Source organism: Lathamus discolor, chromosome 4 (assembly GCF_037157495.1).
Source record: "Lathamus discolor isolate bLatDis1 chromosome 4, bLatDis1.hap1, whole genome shotgun sequence".
In the NCBI taxonomy this organism is placed as follows: Eukaryota; Metazoa; Chordata; class Aves; order Psittaciformes; family Psittacidae; genus Lathamus; species Lathamus discolor.
Window position 1 is genome coordinate 103362108 of NC_088887.1, and position 23276 is coordinate 103385383.

Genomic DNA, 23276 nt, shown 5'->3' on the forward strand with positions numbered 1-23276 from the left:
TAGAAATTAGGTTCCCAAACAGAAATTTGAATCTCTCTAGGCACCCATTCTGAGAAGATGTGGCCACCAATTTTGGTCTCTATTTTCACTTTTCCCACTCTCAAGAATGAAAACAATGGGTGCAGGACTCTTGTAAAGGGACCATCAGACTGCTAAAGAAAGCTGCTAAAGAAAGTGGTGTGTGGTCGGCAGTCTTGACCTAACATCTGCTGAAAAGTGTAATCTTATTATTTAAAATAGAAAAAAATAAAAATCAATAAAGCAGTTGTTTAATTATCTGTTGGAAACCTAGCACTAACCTTTTTGTGTTGTACCCCTTAACTGTTGTAAAGGTTCATTCCTGATGGTATATGTAACAAATATTAAACATATTTAAATTGTAATTTATGTAAGAAAATACTGTGGAGTGGGAAAAGAAGCAAGAAATTGGATGCCTGGTCTAGGAAAACAAACAGACCCAGAAGAATGAGTAGAGAAAACATGTTTTTCTGCTTATTTTACAAGCAGGCGTGTAAAGGAAACAATTCTCTCATTACATGTGTATAAAAATAGGCTTTGAGGGTGACTTCTCCAGGCATGAGAACTCCTAGCATTTTCCCGTTACATTGATCTTCATCTGCTCATTTGTTCAAAAAATGAACCAGAGGTAAGTTTTTATGGACAGGTCCCGCAGTTTAGCACACCAATACCATATACATAAGCACGTCCTAATCATGCAACAAGGCAGCAATATCTTAGTGAACTGCATAAAATCCATTGCTGCTGACTTCTCTTGTCAAGAGGCAGCAAAATTAGTTCAAAAACTGATTAATGTCATTTTTAATTCTGGTCAAAGCTTAGAAGAAATGCTTTGGATGGATGAAAACAGTGAGCAGGGGTTGATTGAAAGAAAAAGGGCAAAGAATCTCATGGTAGATGGGATGTGCAAGCTTTCAGGATTATTTAGTGAAAAATGGGAGTTTAACCTTCGTCTAAATCATCTGACCTTAATCTGTTATGGGAGAAATTAAAAGTTAGTCTGTTCAAATGAACTTGGCATACTGGACAGCTTTTAACTCTGCTGACTGCCTTCTCCCTGGCTCTGTACTCTGCAAAAATCCCAGCAGCTGCAGCAATAGTTATTCTTGCTCCAGTCATCAGCTGTGCTCTGTGGTAGCAGAGGAGAGAGGTTGTTCCATATATGCTGTATAAAATTTGTGAAGGGGATTGGCACCCTGATTATGGGCATTTAGATACCTTGCAAATATAGATAAAAGAGGCTGATGGTGTTTGTTAGTTACATGCAGTACAGCCTACAATTTATGTAATATGCAGATTGAAGGAGGTAATTAAGTACAGCAGCACTTTGTAACCTTTCAACATGTGAACCCAAGAAAGTTTTAGTTTTGGAAATCCTCTTAATACTTAGCACTTATGTTGCAACATGACCTGAGCTTGATTTTGCTGTAGGTTTAAAGGACCGCTATACATTTGAGCTGCTTCTTAGTTTCCTTTGAAGATGAGAGAATTCTGATGATATGTTTGTATAGTTGTTATGCAACACAGGATAAAGTTTTGGGTGAAATCCAGTCCATGTCATATGTCTGTGTAGTTTCATCCATCTGTATGTGTGATGAAGCAATCTTCCTAAAGTACATGCCTAGAATCCATATGTAACTGATAGACATTGATACGTGCTTTAGAAGTCTTCCTTAGTGAGATCCTGCCTGCTATAGTTTTAGCATCCAAGATGGGTGGCTACAAATCTCCTTCTAGTGATGATAGAGACACCATCCTCCTCCCATTAACTGTATAGGCAAACACAGACGCTGCACAAGTACTTAAAACCAGGTTATCGACTCATGCCTCAAGTGAGCTATACCCAATCAAACAGTTTTCCAAAGAAGAAAACATTATTCACCCCGACATTTTATTTTTTTCATACATTAACATAATGATTGCTACCTTCTGGAACACAACTGGGGCAGATTTAACCAGAGGGATGTTTGCAAAAGTAAGGAATTCTGCCTGTAACAAAGCCAACTTCAGTCAAAGGATTCGCTTGTACTTCTAGTGGATGCCGAGTTAACGGTGTTGCTGAGAAAACAGTCTTCTGCCTGCAGAGGGCATACAGCTCCTCAGTTTTCCCTGCCAGAATACAGGTAGAATAGGGAGAAACTAATAGACTGTACATAAATGCCTTACTGCACATTACCACACATAATGGATCAGAGATGTCTCCATGTATGCTAGGGTAACAAAAGTATAATTTCAGTGGAAAAATTGGACTCCTCCAAGCATTCACATATCCCTACACCAAATTAAATCTATATAGTGAACACTGAAGTCTCTCCGGGATGTGTGTCCAGCAGGAATCTGCTGTGGGTACTCATACTCCTTAAAAATCATCTGTTTTCATTTGTGTCTCTCCATTTCCAGAGCTCCCAACACAGTGGCTCCTCTACCTCATTAGCATCCACCAAAGTTTGCAGCTCTATGGATGAAAATGATGGACCTGCAGAAGGTAACATTTGAAGGCTGACATTTCAAAGCAGTCAGTGTAGTGATAACAGCAGCTGTGTAGGAAATGAGTCATTCTTCCTGCCAGAGAAGGTGGGAGCTTTGTGGGTTGGATGACTCTCCATGAGGAGGTTCATAGGTCTTAGCAAACCAGTTAGGTTCACTGTGGTTCAGAATTGATCTGGACACCACTATTGAGAGGTGTTTTTGTTGCAGGATACTCAAGATACTAGTTCCGCAGGTGATGCAGTGCTGAGTGGATTATTTTAGTTATCTTTTGTCTCATCTATCATGGTGCTAAAGAACATACTGCAGCCCTGGGTCTTCATTCAAAAACTATTAATCTTACCCCATATTAGGGCTTTGACCAAGTTGGCTAAGGGATAAGGTCTGCTTGAATACTGCCACTTTACACACACAAACACGTAAGTGTGTTTGTATGTTCCCATCTGACAGTACCTCTACATGCTGCCTGTGAATTCAGGCAAACCACAGCTCCCTTGTATCATAATATTCACTTTTAATATTAAACTGGAAAAAAGGACAGATAAAAATACAGTCAAAAGCACAGTCTTAATGTAAATTCAAGTCACATTTCTGGGAGGCATTTTTTTGATGTTATGATATTTAGATGGTAGTTTGTGTCATCTGCAGTTTACAGTCAGCTTTTAGAGGCATGTTAGGTATTTGCAACAAGCTATTTCAAATACATTTAGAAATAATGGTACATGAATGAGCACTAAAACACATGAAACTACAAACTTTTCTTATGCTTAGACACTGTGTAATGCAATTTTACCTAAACATCTGGTGCCCAGGTTGCATGTGAGGTAGTATTATTGAGAACATTTGTTTAAAAACTAAATATTTAATATTGGGGGAGGGGGAGAACTAGCACTTAGCGCATGAGGAGTTTTATGGATGTCTCAGTTTACAGGATGTAATAAAATAAGTGCTTGAGTGTTGGACTTCTTTGGTACATATATTTAATCATGCTGTGTCAAGGAGTTCCAGCCCTTTTTGGAGGCTGGTCTGCGCTTGTGCAGATCACAGGGGCCTTTTCATAATTAAAAAAATACAATTTTGGTTTTGTCCCAGGGGCATATTGCAATGGGAATGGTAAACAATGTAACAGTCAAATGGTGGTATGTTTGAGCCCCCAAAAGTCTTATTTTTCATTATTGTATCTGTGTGAAACCTGTTGAGTATATACAATGTCAGCAGCATGGTTTCACTGTACAGTAAGTGGGATACTGACTCTGAATGGTTTCCAGGCTCCAAAGCCATAGACTTAAAATGCATGTTATGTGCAACATCTGTGTTTCCTTCACTAACAATAAAAATGTACTAATGATTCTTTCAGAAGTGTTGGAGGAAGGTTTCCAGGTTCCAGCATCGATAGCTGAGCGATATAAAGTTGGAAGGACTATAGGAGATGGAAATTTTGCTATTGTGAAGGAGTGTATAGAAAGGTGAGGAGCATAATACACTTATTACTGTAAAAATAATCATTAATGCCATTGTTTTTCTAGATCATGTTTTTAGTTGTAGATTATTGGACATAGAGTCAGGTATTGTGTCAATGCCAGATGGAAAAAAGAGAGTAATGAAAAATAAAAATGAGTGAATCCAAGGCACAGTCTATGAATTTAATTCTTTGTGGGTTTTATATGTTTTTTTCTGCTGCACTCTGCACTATTTTACCAGTTCTTCGTGTTAAATCTTTCTGGTTGTACTGAATTAACATCTTTTCTTGCAGTATATCCTTGCAACTCTCCCTTTGCAACATTAGACTGATGAAACATTTCACATGTAGGTGAATTCTGTAAGATGTCAGAAAGTTTTGTGTGTGCAGTGTAGTGGTGGTAGTGAACACAAAGAACTCACTTTAGATCCATCTATTCTGCTGTCTGACACTGAGGAGTAACCTGTTCCATGTTTATCTTTAGTTACATGGCATCTCTCTGCTCCTTGCCTGCTTTATGCCATTATATGAGCTCCATCCAACTTTAGGAGACTGCACTGCAGCCATCAAAATCTGATTTCTTCAGTCCGCTCTACCATTAAAAAGCGAGAACAGGCCCCCTTATGACTGATGACTGATTTTAGACACCCACTTCAGATTAGCCACAAGTCACTTCAGCTGTTCCTGTTGCTAAAAAAGTGTCCAGGTTGACTGTCTCAGGTGTCAGGTTTTAAGTCTGGCCAGGCAGGTCATAAGCCAGGTTTGAACTGCCTCTACCCAATATTAGAGTGTAAAAAAAATGGAACAAAGACAGATATTTTCTGAGAACTATGGGAGCCTTTTGGTGGTATTGTTAAAAATAGGAGAATATGGGGTAAAAAAGATAGTAGGTATTTCCTCTGCATGTCAAAGGATTTTAAGATCACTCATGTTATATAGTAGTAGTTCAGAGAAAGCAAAAACAAAATCCAGAGCTAGAGATGTCCAAAAGAAGGAATAGCACTGTCAAGGTCTGATAACAGAATTCCACAAGTGAAGTTGTATATGCCCTGTTACCATGTCCTAGAGAGAAGACTCTTAGAGGAGACTGTAACTTGACCTCTGGTCTCAAAGAAAGGACTTTAGCTTGCAAGAATGTGATATTAACCCTAGAGACTGAGAAAAGATTAGATCTCATGGCAGATTCTGATAAATTAGCTTTGCTGGTTTTAAACCATACTCTCTGGAAAAAGACAGTTCCTGCTCAAAGTGTCTGGCAAAGTCAGAGACCATGAAGACAGCTGTTGGGGAAGGGGGAAGAGCATATTTTGTATCAGCCGACAGTATGCTTGTGGGACTTGGCCAAAGCTCTCAGGAGCCCTTTAGAGCTCTGTCAGAGTGAGTTCCTGGTGGAGCTGGTCATCTTGAGGGTGATAGCTCTTCAGATCAAACCCTGGGGTCTGAACACTAGACTGGGGAATCTGGAAACCGAAAGGAAGCAAACCAAATAAGACGAAAACAAGAAAGCACTGAAACACAACCCATGGAGGGGGCATGACTGATGAAAAGCACAGGTGTAAACATAGAACTAAGAAAAGAGAAAAAGGCAAGCTAAAAGTAAAGTGAGCAGTGACTGGGAGAAACAGATTACAAGGCAAAATAATAAAAGGTTGAGGTTTTGATACACTGTCATTCAGCTGAACATGCTAGTTGTGCTGAGAGAGGGTTCAAATGTGCATCTTACAACTCTTCTCAAGCTGAGAGAAAAGGCACAATCAAAATTAAATATAGGTCCTGCCACATCTAAAAATAATGCAGATTACAATATCCTTGAGACCTAAAATGAAGACTGTTTCCTGCCCTCTCGTCTATGCCACTGGTCCCAGAATTATCTGCTAATACAATGTACCTAGTGAATACATGCTCAAATGGCATGATTACTCAGGTATTCCCAGATTCATACCCCTACGGTCTCTGAGCTGTACCATTCCAAGATCCCATTTGTATCAGAGTTAGTACTTTGGAAGAGCCTGAAAATTACAATAGAATTATTTCTGATAGTTTCCACTTCTAAAGAGTGTACTGTTGCCATTAGAAGTGCGGAAAGACAAATTAAAGGCTCAGAGGGTAAATTAAATCCAGTATGTGTAAAACCCCTTCAAAAACATTCTTCGCAGTCTTTCTAAGCAAAAAGCACCTCACTTCAAAGTCTGATTTGTCCATCATTTGCAGAGACAGAATTGATGGGGTGATACTTGGGACAGAGGACTTTTCCATTTTCCTCTGATGTACAATTCCTGTGTGCATTAGACTTCAAAGGAATAGCACCATGAGGTGTTAGGCAAGTAGGAATGGGTCTTGTTACACAACTTCACTGATCACATGGATTCTTCTTCTCCATAGCTGTGGAAATCAGCCTGTGTGCGCTGGTTAGCCACTCTGACACTTCAGACGCATTCACAGGCATTTTCCTCTGACAACAACCAGTCCAAACAGAAACCATAAGCCATCCTTAAAATTTTTACATGAGGACTTCTAAGTCCCATTCTGTGCATCTGTGAACGCACAGGTATGTACACACACAAAAATACTTAATACACACACAAAAATAATGAAGATAGATATTGTCTCCAGTGCAATGGAAATTTCTGTGGGCTTTGCAAAAAGTTAGAACAGCCAGGGAATGTGGCACGGGGCCCTGTTATGTACTAGAAGTCTAACCCTGTGTCCTGCTGTAGAGTTACAGATCCAGACTTTAATACAGCTATAACGTGTTTCCCACTTTGTGTGGCCCCTTTTCATTGTTTGGGTGAGAGGTGATATGCCCATTTCACTCTGAGCTTCTGGCATGGCCTGCATACTCTTTGGCGGGTGTGTAAGTTGCAGTGCTGCTGACAGACTGTGGTTCTGCAGCTTTTTAAGGGAAAGGATTTGCATTATCTTAGCTTTAATTTTCTTTTTACGAAAACAAAGAACAGTCAGAGTTGTCATCTGGTCATTACAAATCTACTTTATCATATGTGCAATTTGTCCTGTGGTGTTTTCATATGTGTTCATTTTTAACTTTCAGATACTTCCAAATTCTGACATTTCTTCACTAGATCAGATTTCCCAGTGTTTTGGAGTACATGGAGTCTCCCATGGCCAACAAAAACCATCAATTTCCTTTCTCATGACAGAAAGGAAGTATTCCTAGGGCAGGCAAGCAGCTGGAAAGAGACTCCTATTGAAAGAGGGCATATTTTGTCTGAGTTTGAACGCCAAATATTGTAATTTTTAATATTCCTTCTCCTACCTCCTCCTTTCATTTTCCAAAAATAGTGTCCCTATTTCTGCCTGTCTTCTCACTGATCTGGCACTGTAGCCACCAAACAGCAGCACCAGGAAGGGGCACCCCACATGGAGTGAGGACCATTTCTGCAGGCTGTAGCATTAAACTCCTTTGTGTACAGATCTGCAAAGATTTTCATTTTGCTTTGCTGAAGTCAAGTCTTGAACAGCCATGCTGTACATTTTTTATAAGTCATAGACATCATCATCCGGTGTGATTTCTTTGCACAGCCATTGAGTGTCTTAATAAAGCCATTGCTGTCTTAATACAGACTGTCTTGGCTCCCTGGGAACTCAAACAGAATTAATATTTTGGGCTGGTTTGTTTTTTTTATTTTGCTGAAGTCCTTATTTTTCCTAAAATTAATATAATGGTACATCATTGCCAGAGTTCTCCATGCTTAAATACGGCAATGAAAATACCCAATCATTTTCCTAATGCAGTGCTTTCACTTTATGACTCACTTTGCGTGTGTTATTTGACAGACTGTGCATATTTTTAGGCATGTTCATTTCTCTAATTAACTTACTATATATTAATTCAATCTATCAGTTTAACTATGTTTTGCTAAGTGAACAATTAAAAAAAAAACTCCCCATATGCTTGAGAGGTTATTTTTTTCTTAATTGTTTTTTAACAAAACATATGCTTAAGGGCAATATAATAGACTTCTGTAAACTGTTTAGATCTTTATTACAAAATGAAAGTGTTTCTTGAAGAGCTTTTTTCTTATATTGCCTTTTCTCCATTTAATCTTATAGTGTAAATAGAGCTTGTGAACAGAGCTTCTTGGTTTCATCCTTACAACCATCTTTTGGTTTTGTAACTTGATTAAGAAGTGGAAGTTGATACTGTTAACTTGTCTACAGGCTTATTTTCCTATGTTAGCATTCTATATAATAACTATCTATAAATGCATAGGAGTGATAAGTATTGTATGGTTTAAAAAAACCCCACACTCAGTCAGAAGGAAATGTGTCCTCATGTTCAACTAATTCTCTGTAACTTCTTACTGTCTCCAGAACCTTTCATATTCTGTTCTAAACATCCTATTTAATTCTGCTAAATATTATATACTTACTGAATACATAAAACATTATTTCAAAGACTGACTTTTCTATCATAACAGTTGTGAGTGCAGATGTACAAACAAAAGATTTTTCACTTTAGGTCTAAAATGAAAAATATGTTCCATAGCTCATAGTATTCTTTATAACAGAAAACAGTTTTGGGGTTTTAGAAGGTTTGGATCTGTAAATACTGTATAATGTTTTCACATAAAACTGCAGAAGAAATAACAATTATTAATACAAAATGGAAAAAAAACCCAGGTTATTCTGTTTTGAAAACATTGTAATGTCCTCATTTAAAAAAAAAATGCTTACTGCTTTTTTTCCTCAGGCGTACAATAAATTTAGATCAAGTTCACAATTCCAGTCAAATCCAAGCTTCATTTCTTGACAGAACAATTATTTGAATGGAATTATTGCCCAGACCTATTGTGCTCAAATGACAAATATTAACTCGACTGAGAAAAGTATTCAGTGTGATTGAACATACAGATTTTTCTTTTCTCTTTCTTCAGATCAACTGGTAGAGAATATGCTCTGAAAATAATCAAAAAAAGTAAATGTAGAGGAAAAGTAAGTATGAAAAACTCATAAATGACAAAAGATTTTGATTTTTTTTCCCAGGAAACATTTTGTGACATTTTGTGAGATCAGTTTGAGAAGCTGTTGGTATTTGTCTACTTCCTGGCAAGTGTTTGTTAGAATACTTTTGATTGAAGCCTTTGCCTGTCCTCTGGAGATCCTTGGAGTAGCAGTATAAATGGCTGTGATGTGGCTATAGAAGTGTGTATTCATTCTCCAGTTTGTTGGTTGTGTGTGGGCACTCCCCTTGGTCTTTACCCCTGTAATTATGTCCTCTAACTTTCAGAATTCCAGATGCTATAGAAAACAGAAAAATAATACTAAGAATTATATCAACACTGGTCACTATGTCTAAATAGTATGCAAGATTAATCAAATTGATGTCATATTTTTACCAAGTGACTGATAGCTTTTGAAATCTATAACAAAAGATGCTGCTTCGGAGAAAAAAACTTTAGAAACTTCCATATTTAACTTTTCTCTGTTCATGTGTTTCTTTTTCTTTCAGTTATCACATGGATGTTGTTTCTAGACATGCTCCTTTCATATTGCTGGAGGCAACATCTGTTACCTTTTTTAAAAACCCTGAGGAGTCTGTGCAGGTCCAAATTCTCTCTGTTTTTTTTTTTTCACTGTGAAATTTTTTCCCACCAACTCATAGTCATTAAAGATTTCTTTTGTGTGGCAGGAACACATGATCCAGAATGAGGTATCTATTTTAAGACGAGTTAAGCATCCCAATATTGTACTTCTGATTGAGGAGATGGACGTGCCAACTGAATTGTACCTTGTCATGGAACTTGTAAAAGTGAGTATTTTGGAGACAAGCTGTTTCAACCATACTGAGAAGTTTTATTGGTACTAATGCTTACTAAAAGTCATGGAGTCACAGAATAATTTAGAATGGAAGGAGTCTCTGTCCAGCACCCTACTGAAAGATGTGTAACATACTGTCAGATTTTTCTTTTATAACTTTCAAATATTTCCAATATTTGTCTTTCTGTAAGCCACACTCTGAACAGTACTTTGAAGATGACCAGTTTTATTTGCTGCCCCCAAAAAAGTGTCTATAAAAAGTTTCAACTTAAAGAAATGCATCTGCCTTGAGGTGAATTGAAAATGCCCCCAGTCTGAATATCCAGAAATACCAGCCTTCAAAATTCAATATTCTTTGATAAAATATAGTTTAATTAAATTTTATTTATTTATATTAAATTTAAACATTATTACCTGTCATTTTTCTCTGTTGATTTTTATTAACACATTGTGAGCCTTGCCTTCTTGATAAGAATCTAAATTTAAAATGGAGGAGGGGGGAAATGAAAGAGAAAAACCTGCCATATAAAGCATGGCTCTATTCTGAAAAGTAAGTTTGTGAATGCAGTATTCTATACTTGGGACCCTATTTATTTCTTCACAGTAACTTCCAGATCTCATGCACTTATTTCACTTGCTGGTGGAATGACATATTCAGAATGGATTATGAAATTCAGAGTAGGTCATCTCTTGCCCCAAAAACTGTCAGCTGTGCAGTGCAAGAAGTATTAATTTAGCTCTCAATTCTGGTACTAATACACAAGTATGTCACTGTGCATAAAAGGTGGTAAAAATACATTTGCATAAATTGTACAAATTAGGACAGAAAACTGCTGAGGACATCTTGTCCTCCATACTTATTTTAACAGAATATGCCTGCTTTTCACATTCACTAAATTAGTGATTAGTGATTCTTCTTCCTTCCTCAGTTGTTCTGTGGGAAGGACATCTTTCCAGTGGCCACCCCTATTTCTGTATCTTGATAAGCATATTCTCCTGGGACAGCCTACCATGCCACCTCGGAAATCCACAGTTTTAGGTGTTTTAACAACAAAGATTACAATAAAGCTGTGCAGCTGCAGCAGCATTTGTGTGCAGGCACATTGTATATGCATGCTCAACACTTGTGAGCGAATCAGGTAGTCTGAACTCTGGTATAGATCACTTACATTTAAATTAAATTTACAGGTGTTGTCACCTTTGGCAGACATTCTCTGTATCCATGGTTAGAAACAGGCATCAGCATAGGTCATGAGAGAAAGTAATTTTGGCAAGCAGGACCATTATCTGTTTTGCTGTGGTTGTAGGTGAAGATTAGGAGATGTTCTTAATACAGGCAACTCACTGAGATATTAGATAGGTTGATCCCAGGTCCAAGTGTTTCTTAAAGAACTTCTCAATCTGTAGGCTGAAATACAAGACCAAGGAGAACGAAATAAGTTTTTTGTTTTGTTCCATCATCCCCCATGCTCTGTGGCAGCACCAGTGACACAAGCTGTGTTCCCAGTGCAGGGCTGCGAGTATGTCAAGTATGGCATTTGAGTGGATGGCCACAGATTTTCACAGTCCTTTTGGTGTGTTGGCATAGTCTTATCATCCATGAGAAGCTCAGGCAATGTCCTACTGCTTAGAAGATTGCAATGTCATCCTGTTAGGTTTGAGCCTGCCAGATGTCCCGCTTGGCTTGAGTGGTGCTGTGGAGCTTACGGTACCACTAACTCTACTGTCCACCACCTCCAAGCTCTGAGGAAGCAGTCTGGGACATGCTGGTAGCAAGGATCTGACAGGGTACTCGGCATCCCCATTTTGTCTCTGGTAGAGAGGTTAAATCCTAAGCAAAAAGCAAAGTACTGGCACTCTTCCACATCACAAATCCTTCTGCGTAACCACTGCCAGAAGAATTTCCCCACTTATTCATAGTCACAACCCTCTCTCACACTCAGGAGTGCAATGTGAAGCAGCACAGCTTCATATCAGATGCCATTAGACATCTAATACTATTTTAACCATAATTACTGCGCTTTTCTACAATAAGTGAGCTCACTTGGAGATCCATGCTATTGTAGGTTTTTTCCAGCATTGATAAGAGCTTGTTCAAAGCTGCCTCAATACTTTCGCATGATGTTGTAATCTAACGTAGCCACGGCTTCAGCACGCATTGACAAATCCTTCATCTTGGCCCCATGAGGTGTGCTAAGAAGTAAAAGCTGTGCCTTGTCTAACATGGCAAGACATAAGTACATAGCTGGTTTTATGGGTGCAACCTGCTGTGCTATTCATGCTTGAAAGATGTTCAAATTGTAGTCTCCAGTGGATTTTTAATCAAAGTCCTACTCAGCTAAGTAAGAGAGGAGGGGACTGACAACTCTTACAAAATAACTGGCCTACAGATCTATATAAAGAAAACCATCCATTATATTCACTTTCTGGAAAAATCTCTTTTCTTGCACTCTTTCTTCTTTACTCTTTAGAATTTCTGCACATACTTATGCTTTTAGTTATGCTATAGAATGGCTTTATAGACATTTCTGTAGTTTAGATATCCTAGAGAGCACTTGTTTAATGTTCTTTTATGTGGAATAATAGGAGAAATTTAGAAGAAATATCTTGATCTTGGGAAGTCAGCCTTGTTTCTTTGAAACAAACATCTATTCCTTAATATTTAATTGACAAAAAAAAAAAACAACAAAAAAACCAACTTGTTGTACTCTATGGGCACCAGGGAAGGTATTTCTGGAAAGACATTAATTGTTAATTCACCAATTGCGAACTGTTACCATTTCGTAGCATACGCTGTTAAAATTGATTAACCATCTGTTATTGACTGACTTTTGAAGACCTGACTTTAAATCAAACTCACAGACAGGAAAGAAATTCAAGGAGAAAGGGCTTGATACTGCAGAGCACGGTTTCAGTTAATACCACCCTGCATTAATTGGCAGTAACATGTTTGACATAAGTGGCTGCTGCAAATACTGCCCTCACCTCATGGCAGATAGGCCATTCATTGCTTTGTAAAGTGTAAGAAAAAGCACTTCATAAATACAAATATAAACACATTGCAAGTGGTGCTTGTAAAGGAAGCAAAGACCAAGTTTCTGGCACATTGCCTTTTTACAGCGAAACAAAATTGTTATTCAAACCTAACAGGGGTTTGGCCAATTTAACAAGCAAGATTTATTGCAGAGTTTCCTTTAGTGCTTCAGGATATGATTTCACTTTTGCAGAAGAAAACAGAGATTATATCATTTACATAACAAGGTAATAAATAAATAATTGGTTACTGTACTTCCAAGTATACTTCCTCATGTGCACAGATGATAAAAACTGCATTCAGATGTTGCTGATCCCATTTCACTCCAGAACCAGGGATTTAAGACTGAAATGTCATTCTGAACTCACCCCTTGTGCCTGAATAAATGATAGTGACCTGCTGTGTGAATCAGCTAAGCAGAACCTTGCAGGTTAAAGTGCTCTTCAGGGAAAGGGAAGTCTGAAAACAATTCTGCCTGATATAGCTGTCAGCTCTGTTAACTCTTTCCAGGGTATCACCTCTGTTTTCACTGCAGAGAATCCCACAGCCTAAGTGTATGCTGTCTTATCAGGCTACATGGTAAGAAACTTTACTGAGTAAACTGCTTAAATGGAGAAAATTATTCTGCTTCAGCTCGGCTTGACTGTCTGTTAATGTGCTCTGCAGCCTCTGTCTTTTTCTGAGTTTCCTATTTTTTATTTTTTTTTAACGTGCACGTGGGCATTTTTTCTTTTTTCTTCTGACTTAAGGCCAGAACATTCACTTCTCTTTTTAAGGTTCAGCTTCTTTCCTTCTTGCCCCTTACATCTCAGCTTGGATAGTTTTCTTTGTTTGGAAGCAGATCTTTTGCTGATGTTACTGACACTTCTCCTGAGCATCTGGAATATATTAGATAAGACCAAAGATCTGTCTAATCCACTACCTCATGTTAAAAAGCAGCTGGTACAGGGACTTCACAGGAAGGATCTTATGGAAGATAGATTATTTATCCCACATCTTTTGCCACATGCTGATATCTAATACTTAGGGATCAGATAATGCCATGAAGTACATGGTATTGTACTTTTGCCAAATATTTGGCCTTTCTCTGTAATCCTCTATCTGGTTTAGCTTGGCCTTTTTTTCCTCTTTTTCTTGACACTATGTATCCTGATGTGTCTTGATCAGTCATCAGCCAGAGCAAGAGGTTTTGATGTGGTCCAGATTTCACAATGGTTGGCTGCAAGCAGTTTCCAAAGCTGGGGTTTTGCATCTACAGTGGGAGTAAACCTGCCCTGGCAGGCTTCAGCTGCACCTCAACAATGCAACATCTCTAATAGTTTGTTTGCGGATTTTAACAAGTAGGGTCTTTTTTTTCAGGTTTGAGTCTCTGGTGTTTGTCTTTTCCTACCTTTTTCTCTGTAGCCATGGTTCCTGGGAAAATTATGGTTTTTCTTTCTTTCCCCCTCTCCTTTCTCTTAGTGAAAACAAGGTTTGCTCTGTAGCTGAGCTTTTTTTTTTTTAAAAAAAAAAGCAAATAACTTAAGGCTGTTGATAAAATCCCGAGAGCCGGAAAAGTTGAGCTTCATCTGTTCTCTTCAGAAAATACCTACCTTTTTTCTTTACAATAAAATCTTCTGTATTTATTTTTTATCTTCATGTTTTGACTGCGGCATGGATTTTTTGTGCTGGTTTTGTAGAATTATCCTTCTCCCCACAACTACCTTTTTTTTTCCTGTGTTTTCTTTATGGTTCTGTTGCTTTGATTTTGGCCAAGGGCCCAATACCTCTGAGTAGTATCTCTCAAAAGATTTGTTTTTTTCACTCACTCTGGCAAGATTCAAGATTCCTCCCTAATTTCTTCTTTAAACTTATTTTTTAGTCTTTCTCCAAGCACTTCCATGTTCTTCTTCCCACTTGCCAACTCAGCTCTGGAAATACAGTCCAAATGTCATGGCTGCCTTAGGTCCTGATTAAGATTATTTCAACTTTGAGAATTTTACCCAATTTTCCTTCTGTTCTTCTTTCTTTCTTTCTAGTTTTTCTTTCACTGGAAGTAGCTTTTAGCTGCATTAGACAGCACAATGAGATGGAAATGACACAAGCTGCCATCTGTATTTGTAGCTGTGGTGAAATACTAATAATAATTCTTAAGTGTCTTCCAGTATGACTGTCTGACATATATGCTGGGAAGTTTTTCAGTGTTAGCTTCAAGAAGCATCACACTACCAAAAACTTCACATCTTGTCCAGACAAAGTGGTTTCTAAAATCCACGTTTTCAAAGTTTTATGAGACGGAAACAGACTTTTAAAATACACTAGCAGTGATGACAGGTAGCTGGTTTGAGTTTTACTCAGAGTTCCTTCATTTTTCTGGAGTTCAGTCAGGATTTGGGCAAAAATTTGATATCAGCCTATTTATGATTATAATAAAAAGTGGCAGGGCTCAGTATGTGGCATCATCACAGGCATGCTGGCATGCCAGAAATTCACAACAAGGGCTCTGAACACACAGACTGTCAAGTGCTGGACATGTTACAAAAGCAGCAGCAGGTGGGAATGGTTTGCAGTAGAGACTCCTGCCTCTTGGCTGACCAACTAAGCTGTGACAAAGGGTTCTGAATTACTGATATGTTCAACTGCCGTTATGGGGGATATTGTCACAGTACCCGCAGTTTATAGCTCCAAGGAAACTGTCCTACTCCTCTGTCTTCCTCCTCTATAAATGATGCTCCTTGATTTTCCCTAAATTTTTCGGTCGTTTCACAAGCAATATTGCTCATATGCCATGGTCATTTTACTGCAGGGAGGAGATCTTTTCGATGCTATTACTTCCACCAACAAATATACAGAGAGAGATGCCAGTGGGATGCTTTACAATCTGGCCAGCGCCATCAAATATCTTCACAGCCTGAACATTGTCCACAGGGATATTAAGCCGGAGAATCTACTGGTAAGTGAAGGTTCTACTTTTGGCATTGTTGATAACTTGGGAATGTGTGAGAGAAGGTCTGCGCTTCTGCCTCCTATCACACACCTGCCAAGTTTTTTCAGTCTTTTAAATCATTGGTCTTTTTTTTAACCTTAGCTTTGTAAGCGCTCCTAAGAATAACAGCTATCACAAGAAGTACAGTAACATAAGCTGGTATGTCTAGACTGTTCCCCAGGACACAGCAGCAAAATTGTTCCAGTGGTCAATAGAAGTGACATTTTAGTAAGCTGCAGTACAATTTCAAGCTTCTCATAAACAAAGAGCTGTCCTGTCCTCAACAGGCTATTCTGTACTCCTGCAGCTGCCTACATAATTAGTAGCAGTTCAGTTTTACAAATATTGTGGATGTAAATGTTGTACCCTAATCATGAAGTACATCAGAGCACAACCAAGAAGAAACTTCAATGTTCTTCCTTTCCTTGCTGCATCTTTCAGATAGTCCCATAGCACTTTGTATTCAGCCACTTTCTAACATAGACAGCCTAAATCTTCATTTTCCTGGGTGAATCTGTATAACCCCTGTCCACTGAAGATGGTGAAAAACATACCCTGGCAACAAGTAGTTGTCCTGAGAATTTTCATTCTTGAATGCAGCAATTGTGTTGTCCAACTGATACAGTTTTATTTCTTCTGATTATTTCAGTGTTCTCTGAGTTTTCCCAAATTTGCCAACATGTTCTAGTACCAAGATGTCCCAATTCTCCATATATTCTGTGGCCATAAAACAGCGCTTAAGGTACCTAGATTATCAGTTCTCTCAGTTCCATGCTCTCTGGCATGGCTTAGTGCCTTTAGTCCTGATTGACACTGAAGAAGTTTTATGGGGAAGTTGACTCAAGTCGATCTTACTGAATTTCCAGGGAGGGGGATTTTTACAGTGGAGGTTCCTCTAATGGCAGGTGCCTTTATAGTTCCGGGTGAGGAAGCAGCCTGCCCTCATTTCCCAGAAACTGCTAAAAACATGTCAGGTAGAAGTTTCACTAAACACTAGTGATTGATCCTGCTTTCACAGTCCTTGTCCTTGTGTTCACAGGTAACTGCATGCAGAGGTCATTAATGCTGTGACATGGTCTGGGGCAAGGCTTGCCCTTCTGCTATCTTGACATGTCTCTAAAGTCTGAAAACAGCAGAGTTAAGCTTTTGAGGGAAGAGGCAAAGGAAGGCAGGAGGTGGAGGCAGTAGGGAGTGGATTCCACAACCAGGAATGATCAGACTGTTTGCATTGTAGCTGATTTGATTCTGAGTTATTTTTCCCGTGCTGTGTGCATGTAAATGTCCTACATCGATATTCATAGTGAGCAGTGAGGATGCAGCACTTAACCTCTTGCAGCATCCTAACTCTTTAAAGTCAGTATTTGAATATTAATTCTCTAAGATTTATCGTGTCCTTGAAATAAACAAATGCTGTTTTAGAAGAATGTTTTGGAAACAGCCTCATATGAGTTCTGACCCTGTCTTGGATATTGGCAGTCTATGGCCTTAGTGTCTCTTGAACTTTCTACTTTTCTGTTCTTGTCTCTCAAATGGGATGCATAGTTCCTCCTATCACAAGATTGAAATTAAGGTTATATCAATGGCATTTATAGAACACTTGCATAATGCCATATGAGTCTTCATCTTTCTGATGATAAAGACTTTCTAATTGCCCTCTCTGGCCTGCCTTTTGCTTGCAGGTCTATGACATTTCACCTAAGTGGTCATGGCAGTATGTTTCCCTTGTTCTTGTGCTGTTGCTTTCATGCCATTACTATCATGGTCTGGCACCTGCAAACTCCAGTGGTGTTTCAGTAAGTTCTCCTGGCCACCAGTGTGAGAATCAGCCCTTTTTCCCCTGCCCTTATCCGACTCACAAGTTGTAGCTTTAGGTTTAGAGCAGCCTATAATGGACCTGCCCAGAGCAGAACAACTGACTGGAGGGAGGGAGAGAGAGCAGCACCTTCCTCTTTCTCTACTTTGTTTTTAACTTTTCCCCAAAAGCAACAGTCATGCTTAGAACCGATCTGTGCCATCAGCTACAGACCCTGCTGATAAACCTTTGTGTGTGAACCTCTCTCAGCATCCTATGTGCAATACCAGTAATAAGTGGTTAAATATCCCTTATCTTCAGAATATGCAAAGCCCACCTAACAGTTAACTGTCTAAGAGTATGCTGAATACCTGTGATGTTTTAGCTTTTTTTTTTTTTTTTTGTTCTCTAGAGAGTGTCTTCTGTGTTTGAATTGGAACATTTTTCATAATTGCTGCTATTTAGCACGTTTATTTTGTCAAGTCAGGGGATGTCTTTATAGCCATATAATAAACCCTAGAGAATGACTTCTCTGACTGCTGCCATCTGCGCTGATCACAAAAGCAGCTTAGAAACTATTGACAGTCTTTATAGTAATAGGATACATATGGTGGCACACAATTATGTGTGGCTGCATTCAATTAGTGTTGTACAATTACACAGTTTTATTGCTTAGTTAAAACAGTGAAAGCACTACATAGTGGGTAATTTGCACTAATCCCCATTTCTTTAATTGCCCTTCAGTATTTAAATGCAGTGGAACATATATAGCATTTATTCTGAATAACATGAGTGTTAAGTTATCTTTCACATTCCTTGACTGGCAAGTAACATACCACAGCTTCACATTGGGCTCCTTTTTATATGGAGTTACAACAGGGTGAGGAAAAGTTACTTTCTTCAATTTAACAAGTCAGCTGAAGTAGTTTTCCAAGGAAAATAATTCCTAGAAACAGATGGGGCAAAACACTAGAAAATGCACTGTATCAAATCTTCTGCATTGGTAAATATTGCCAAGCAGGCTTCTTCCGCAATTAGCTTCTAGGATATAGAAGTCATACAAGGTGAGGTCTGTTGAATGAAGAAACTTACGAACGTTCACTAGGCTAACACGACTCAGAGGGTTTTGTAAGAGATAACTGCATGAAATAGAATAGGAGATGCTGATTAGACTGGATTCAGCTCTTCATGCCTAAATACACACTCCGCATTTTTTAGCAAGTGAATATTTAAAGCTCTAGTCTCTAGCCTTTAATTAAAACTGTTGTTGAGATTAGATTTATTACTGCCATTTCAGAGAGCACTTTCTTTAGTTTCAGGAACCAGATGTATTTAACAATCTGTGTTTTTAATAGAACAATAATTGCTTTTTTTTTCCAATGCTTTTCTATAAGCCTATCTTTTTTTTTTTTTTTCCTGACTTTGCAGTAGCAGAGAAATGGGAATCCATATGAAATTGCTGGTCCTCTGAAAGATCCAGTTGTATTATTAAAAATAACATAAGGAAAGGAGAGGGATTTTGTTTATTCTGAATATCTGCTTAAGGCTCTATCAGCTGGTAGCAGGGATTCAGGACAGAGAGGGGTTTTCTCTTTAGACATAACTAACATTAACAAAGGACAAACTGGGATGTAAAATATATATCATTATTATTAGCTATAGCAGATCTGTAGCAAACAGTGGTGCAACTTTGAGATTTTATTTTTCACAAAGTAAACATTCACATTCACAAAGTAAACTGTTCAAGGATTCATTGTGGAAGTAATTGTGCTTTTGTAAGGAGATATATAGGATTTTTCCCTGCAAGTAGTTGTAGATAAATGTGGTTTCTGATATAGGAGTAGCTGGTCAAGATGGGTATGATTTTGGTTTTGATTGTGAAGTATGATATCTTCTATTTTTGTGTGGTTGTTTACTGGTAATTGTTGTCAGGATTGGTGAGCCAGACTGCATAGAGCTTTGATTTGGGTTGCAAAATAATAAAGTGCCTCCTGTAAACTGTTTCCATTTTTTAAGGTGCTGTTGTGATAAACAGAATTAAAATGCATCATAAACAATTTCAAAATGGGAAGCAAGAACCCAAACAAGCAGATAGATTAGGGAAAGACTCATGGTTTAGTGTTTTAATTTAGATACTTTTTTATTTTGAACATTTTTGGTAATTTTCCAGTGTTTGCAAGTTAGAAGTTGTTCTTTTGCATTAAGCCAGGTTTTAAAATGTGTATTTTTTCTGATGGCTCCAGCATTTTTCTTGTGGCTATACCTTAATCTCCCCTTGCACCCATAAAAACCCAGAAGATCATGTTTTATGACAGGATTTCCAAGTATGCTTATTAGCAGCCCAACCTATGTCCATTGATAATTATGGTAACATGCCACTAAGGCACTGACTGGTGTTTAACAGTCATCCAAGGAAAGGACAGTGTTTCTAGGTGAAACACTCCAGCCAGGCTTGTGTCTTGTGACTTCAATACAAGGGAAAGAATCTGTTGTTGCTATCAGTGCCGTCACTGTTGTATTATCTCAGAAGCTGAAAATCCTATGTAAGCCTTTAAGCTCTGTGCAAGTAAAATTAATAAACTCAAAAACCCTACACTGCGAATTGCTGTCAGTGGGGAGTTAACCTGGGAATGTCACTACTGGAAGGTCAGACCTTTGCTTCTGGGCTCTAGCTTCTAGCTAGCTGAGTCCTTTGTTGTCCAGACAAAAAGACAAGTCTTTCCCAAACACCCTGAGTACATTCAAGGGAAGTTGTCCAAATACCAAATTTTCAAAGCATAAAGAAAAGTATGTTGTAGGTTAGGAGGAGAAAAAAGACTGTAAATTAGAAGGCAGTTAGTAAATCATACGATAGTTACCTTAATAGTATTGTGTTAAACCTTTGAATTTTCATCCTGATTTAGGTTTATGAACACCAAGATGGAAGCAAGTCCTTGAAGCTAGGAGACTTTGGTCTAGCAACAATTGTGGATGGACCTCTATATACTGTTTGTGGGACCCCAACATATGTAGCTCCAGAAATCATTGCAGAAACTGGGTAAATCACTTCTAGTGATGATTCATTAATGTGTACGCCATGGAGCGAGTTCTCAGCAATAAGCCAGGCAGGAGTTCTTGCAATTAAGAATTTTATGCTGCCTTTGCTTGAGTATGATGCAGAATCATGGCTTAGAGAACAATTTATCTGGGAGGAACCTCAGGAGGCTATCTTGTCCAAACCATCTCAGAGCAGGGCCAACTTTGGAGTTATATCAGGTTCCTCTGCCAGTTGGTGGCCTCAGACTTCTCAGCTTAACACTGAGTTACTGACTAACCACTTGAAGATACAGTAGAAGTAATTCTTAAGTTACCATTCACTTAATTTGATTTCATTATCACACACTGTCATCTTCTGATTTGTTCCACAGAATAGGTGCCTGCTAGCTTGAGCAGCCTTCGTCGCCTTTGCAGGCTTCATGTTAGGTGAAGGTAGGCATCACTGTCTAACTCGAGAATACAGTACAATAGCTTCTCTACACTCCTACATTCTGATCCAACATAGTTTTAAGTTATAAATGTGAAAAAAGATCTTAAAATGGAACTAGGATAGGCAGATAGGACCTAGAGAAAGTTCAGATAAGAATATATAAGAAATTATTAATAATTTTGAAAATGTTTCCTCTGTTCTTCTACTGTATTTCATAGGATTCAAATGTCTCTAACCATGTCTCTCACACTTCTAGATATGGCTTGAAGGTGGACATCTGGGCAGCGGGTGTGATTACTTACATCCTACTCTGTGGGTTTCCTCCATTCCGTGGGTATGGACTGATCTATTCAACCATCCTTACTCTGTGAATTGGTCCCTGTGCTGCTTTTGCATTAAGCACAGAGTTTCCCACTGGAAACAGTACTCTACTCGTAGTTTTTTTTTCCTCTGCTCTGCATAGTAATTTACACAAACCCCATAAATGCCTGTGATTTTACTGTAAAATCTGTGTCTCATGTTGTTTAGTTTAAACTTCATTGCATTATAAAACAAGAGCCTTCATTACAGGTTCTGTGTGCCTTTGCCTGATGTTTAAAATACACACTGAAATAAGCATCTTCTTTCATGGACCAAATACAACATATTTTGTGGTTGATAAAAGGTAATTAAAATGTAAGACACTTAAAAAGGACATATGAGATCTTTCCTGCCCATCAAAACAGTTGCAAAGTTGCTGACAATCCTGAAGACAAGCAGGTTACCTCAGAAAAAATGTACCAAATGCATTTTGTTTTACTTCACCTTTCACACCTATGATTGTGTGCCTGGCGGGAATTAACAGCTTCCAAAACCATACTAATTGATCATCAATTGAAAGCAATTTCAAGAAGCCTATTGAAACCATCTCTGGAAATAATTTCTTTGTGGGTTTTGTTGTTGGTTTTGTTTGGTTTTTACTTTATAGAAGTGGAGATGACCAAGAAGTGCTTTTTGACCAAATTTTGATGGGACAAGTGGATTTTCCATCTCCATATTGGGACAATGTTTCTGATTCTGCAAAGGTGGGTTTTATAGTAGATGATACTTTCTTTTCCAATATTATTCCTAGTGCCAGTATCTCATGCATGGTGTTCTCTCACAGTGCTGTATTTGACATGTTTCATACATGTCCTGCTACACCTATAAATTCCTCTAGGTCACTAGGTGTGATGTCGTTTGATCACTCTGTCTGTTAGACTCTGGGAGGTTCTGAAATGGATCCCATCTCTATATGATGTCTCACACAACAGAGACACCAGCAACCCTTACAGATCAAGAAAATTTCGAAGTAACTTCTTATGGAAGTATGCTTCTTAGTTTGAAAGCTACCTGGGACTGCACTCTATATGTACTTATGATGGGGACCAGGTACAAACCTGGAGCATTCAAATATTATATAATAACATTATAGGGAGGCTGGTTTCCCCTTATTAATCCCATTAGATGGCATGTCTTGTTTCTTCCTGTCAAAGAACCAGGCCTTGCATTGCCTGTAATTCCTTATTGTTGTCAGTGTGATATGAAATAGACTTGTTCTGGCCACCAGATCATGGCCCATAGCCTCTTGGCAGATGCCACAGAGGAGGCAGAGCTTGACGTGTGCTAAAGCAGGTACAGTCCTTTCCGGATACAGACCCTGCCAGAGTTCATTACACTTGCAGAGCAGATCAAGTGTTCTAACTCCATTAGTGCACTGGAGCAACAGTTCAACTCAGATTCTCTAGGGATCTGGCATTCACTATAGTTATGTGTATACATGTATATATAGAGAGAGATAATATATATGTGTATGTAATTAAAAAAAAGCCAGAGCCATAAAACTATTTATATTTATATATAATATTTATACAATTACCACGTCATTGTGTTGTAGCAGGCTCTATTTCATAGCAACATTAATGAGAACTCTGCAAGTCCTTTGCAAGCATTCTGCTGTGAAACTCCTTCTTTTGAATAACTCAGTCTAAAATTTCTGGTTTGAAGCATTAACCTATTTATTTAACTTCTCCTTGTCACTAATTTGTCACTTGTCACTATTAACTTTGGGTTTTGGTGATACCCCTTTATTTGCCGTCATGCTGCCATCCTGTTTTCTGAGCAATCCACTCAGTGGTCAAATTACATACATGTTTATTTACATGCTAGTTGCAAACTAGGTAATTTCAGAAGAAATCAAGAATGAAAAATGGGTTTAAGTGAATTTTTTTTAGTATATTTTCTATGTCATTTATACAA

General features: G+C 38.3%; 1 protein-coding gene across 4 annotated transcripts in view; it reads left to right on the forward strand.

Moving 5' to 3' along the window:
• The window catches only part of DCLK1 (doublecortin like kinase 1), a 250495-nt gene that overhangs the window by 203102 nt on the left and 24117 nt on the right, over window positions 1-23276 (forward strand). For all 4 annotated transcript variants that reach the window (XM_065678389.1, XM_065678390.1, XM_065678392.1 and 1 more), the window contains 8 exons: window positions 2419-2503; window positions 3863-3971; window positions 8860-8917; window positions 9615-9734; window positions 15562-15708; window positions 20437-20570; window positions 21256-21333; window positions 21967-22063. In XM_065678389.1, coding sequence (XP_065534461.1) covers window positions 2419-2503; window positions 3863-3971; window positions 8860-8917; window positions 9615-9734; window positions 15562-15708; window positions 20437-20570; window positions 21256-21333; window positions 21967-22063 — 828 coding nt within the window. The remainder of the gene's footprint in view (window positions 1-2418; window positions 2504-3862; window positions 3972-8859; window positions 8918-9614; window positions 9735-15561; window positions 15709-20436; window positions 20571-21255; window positions 21334-21966; window positions 22064-23276) is intronic.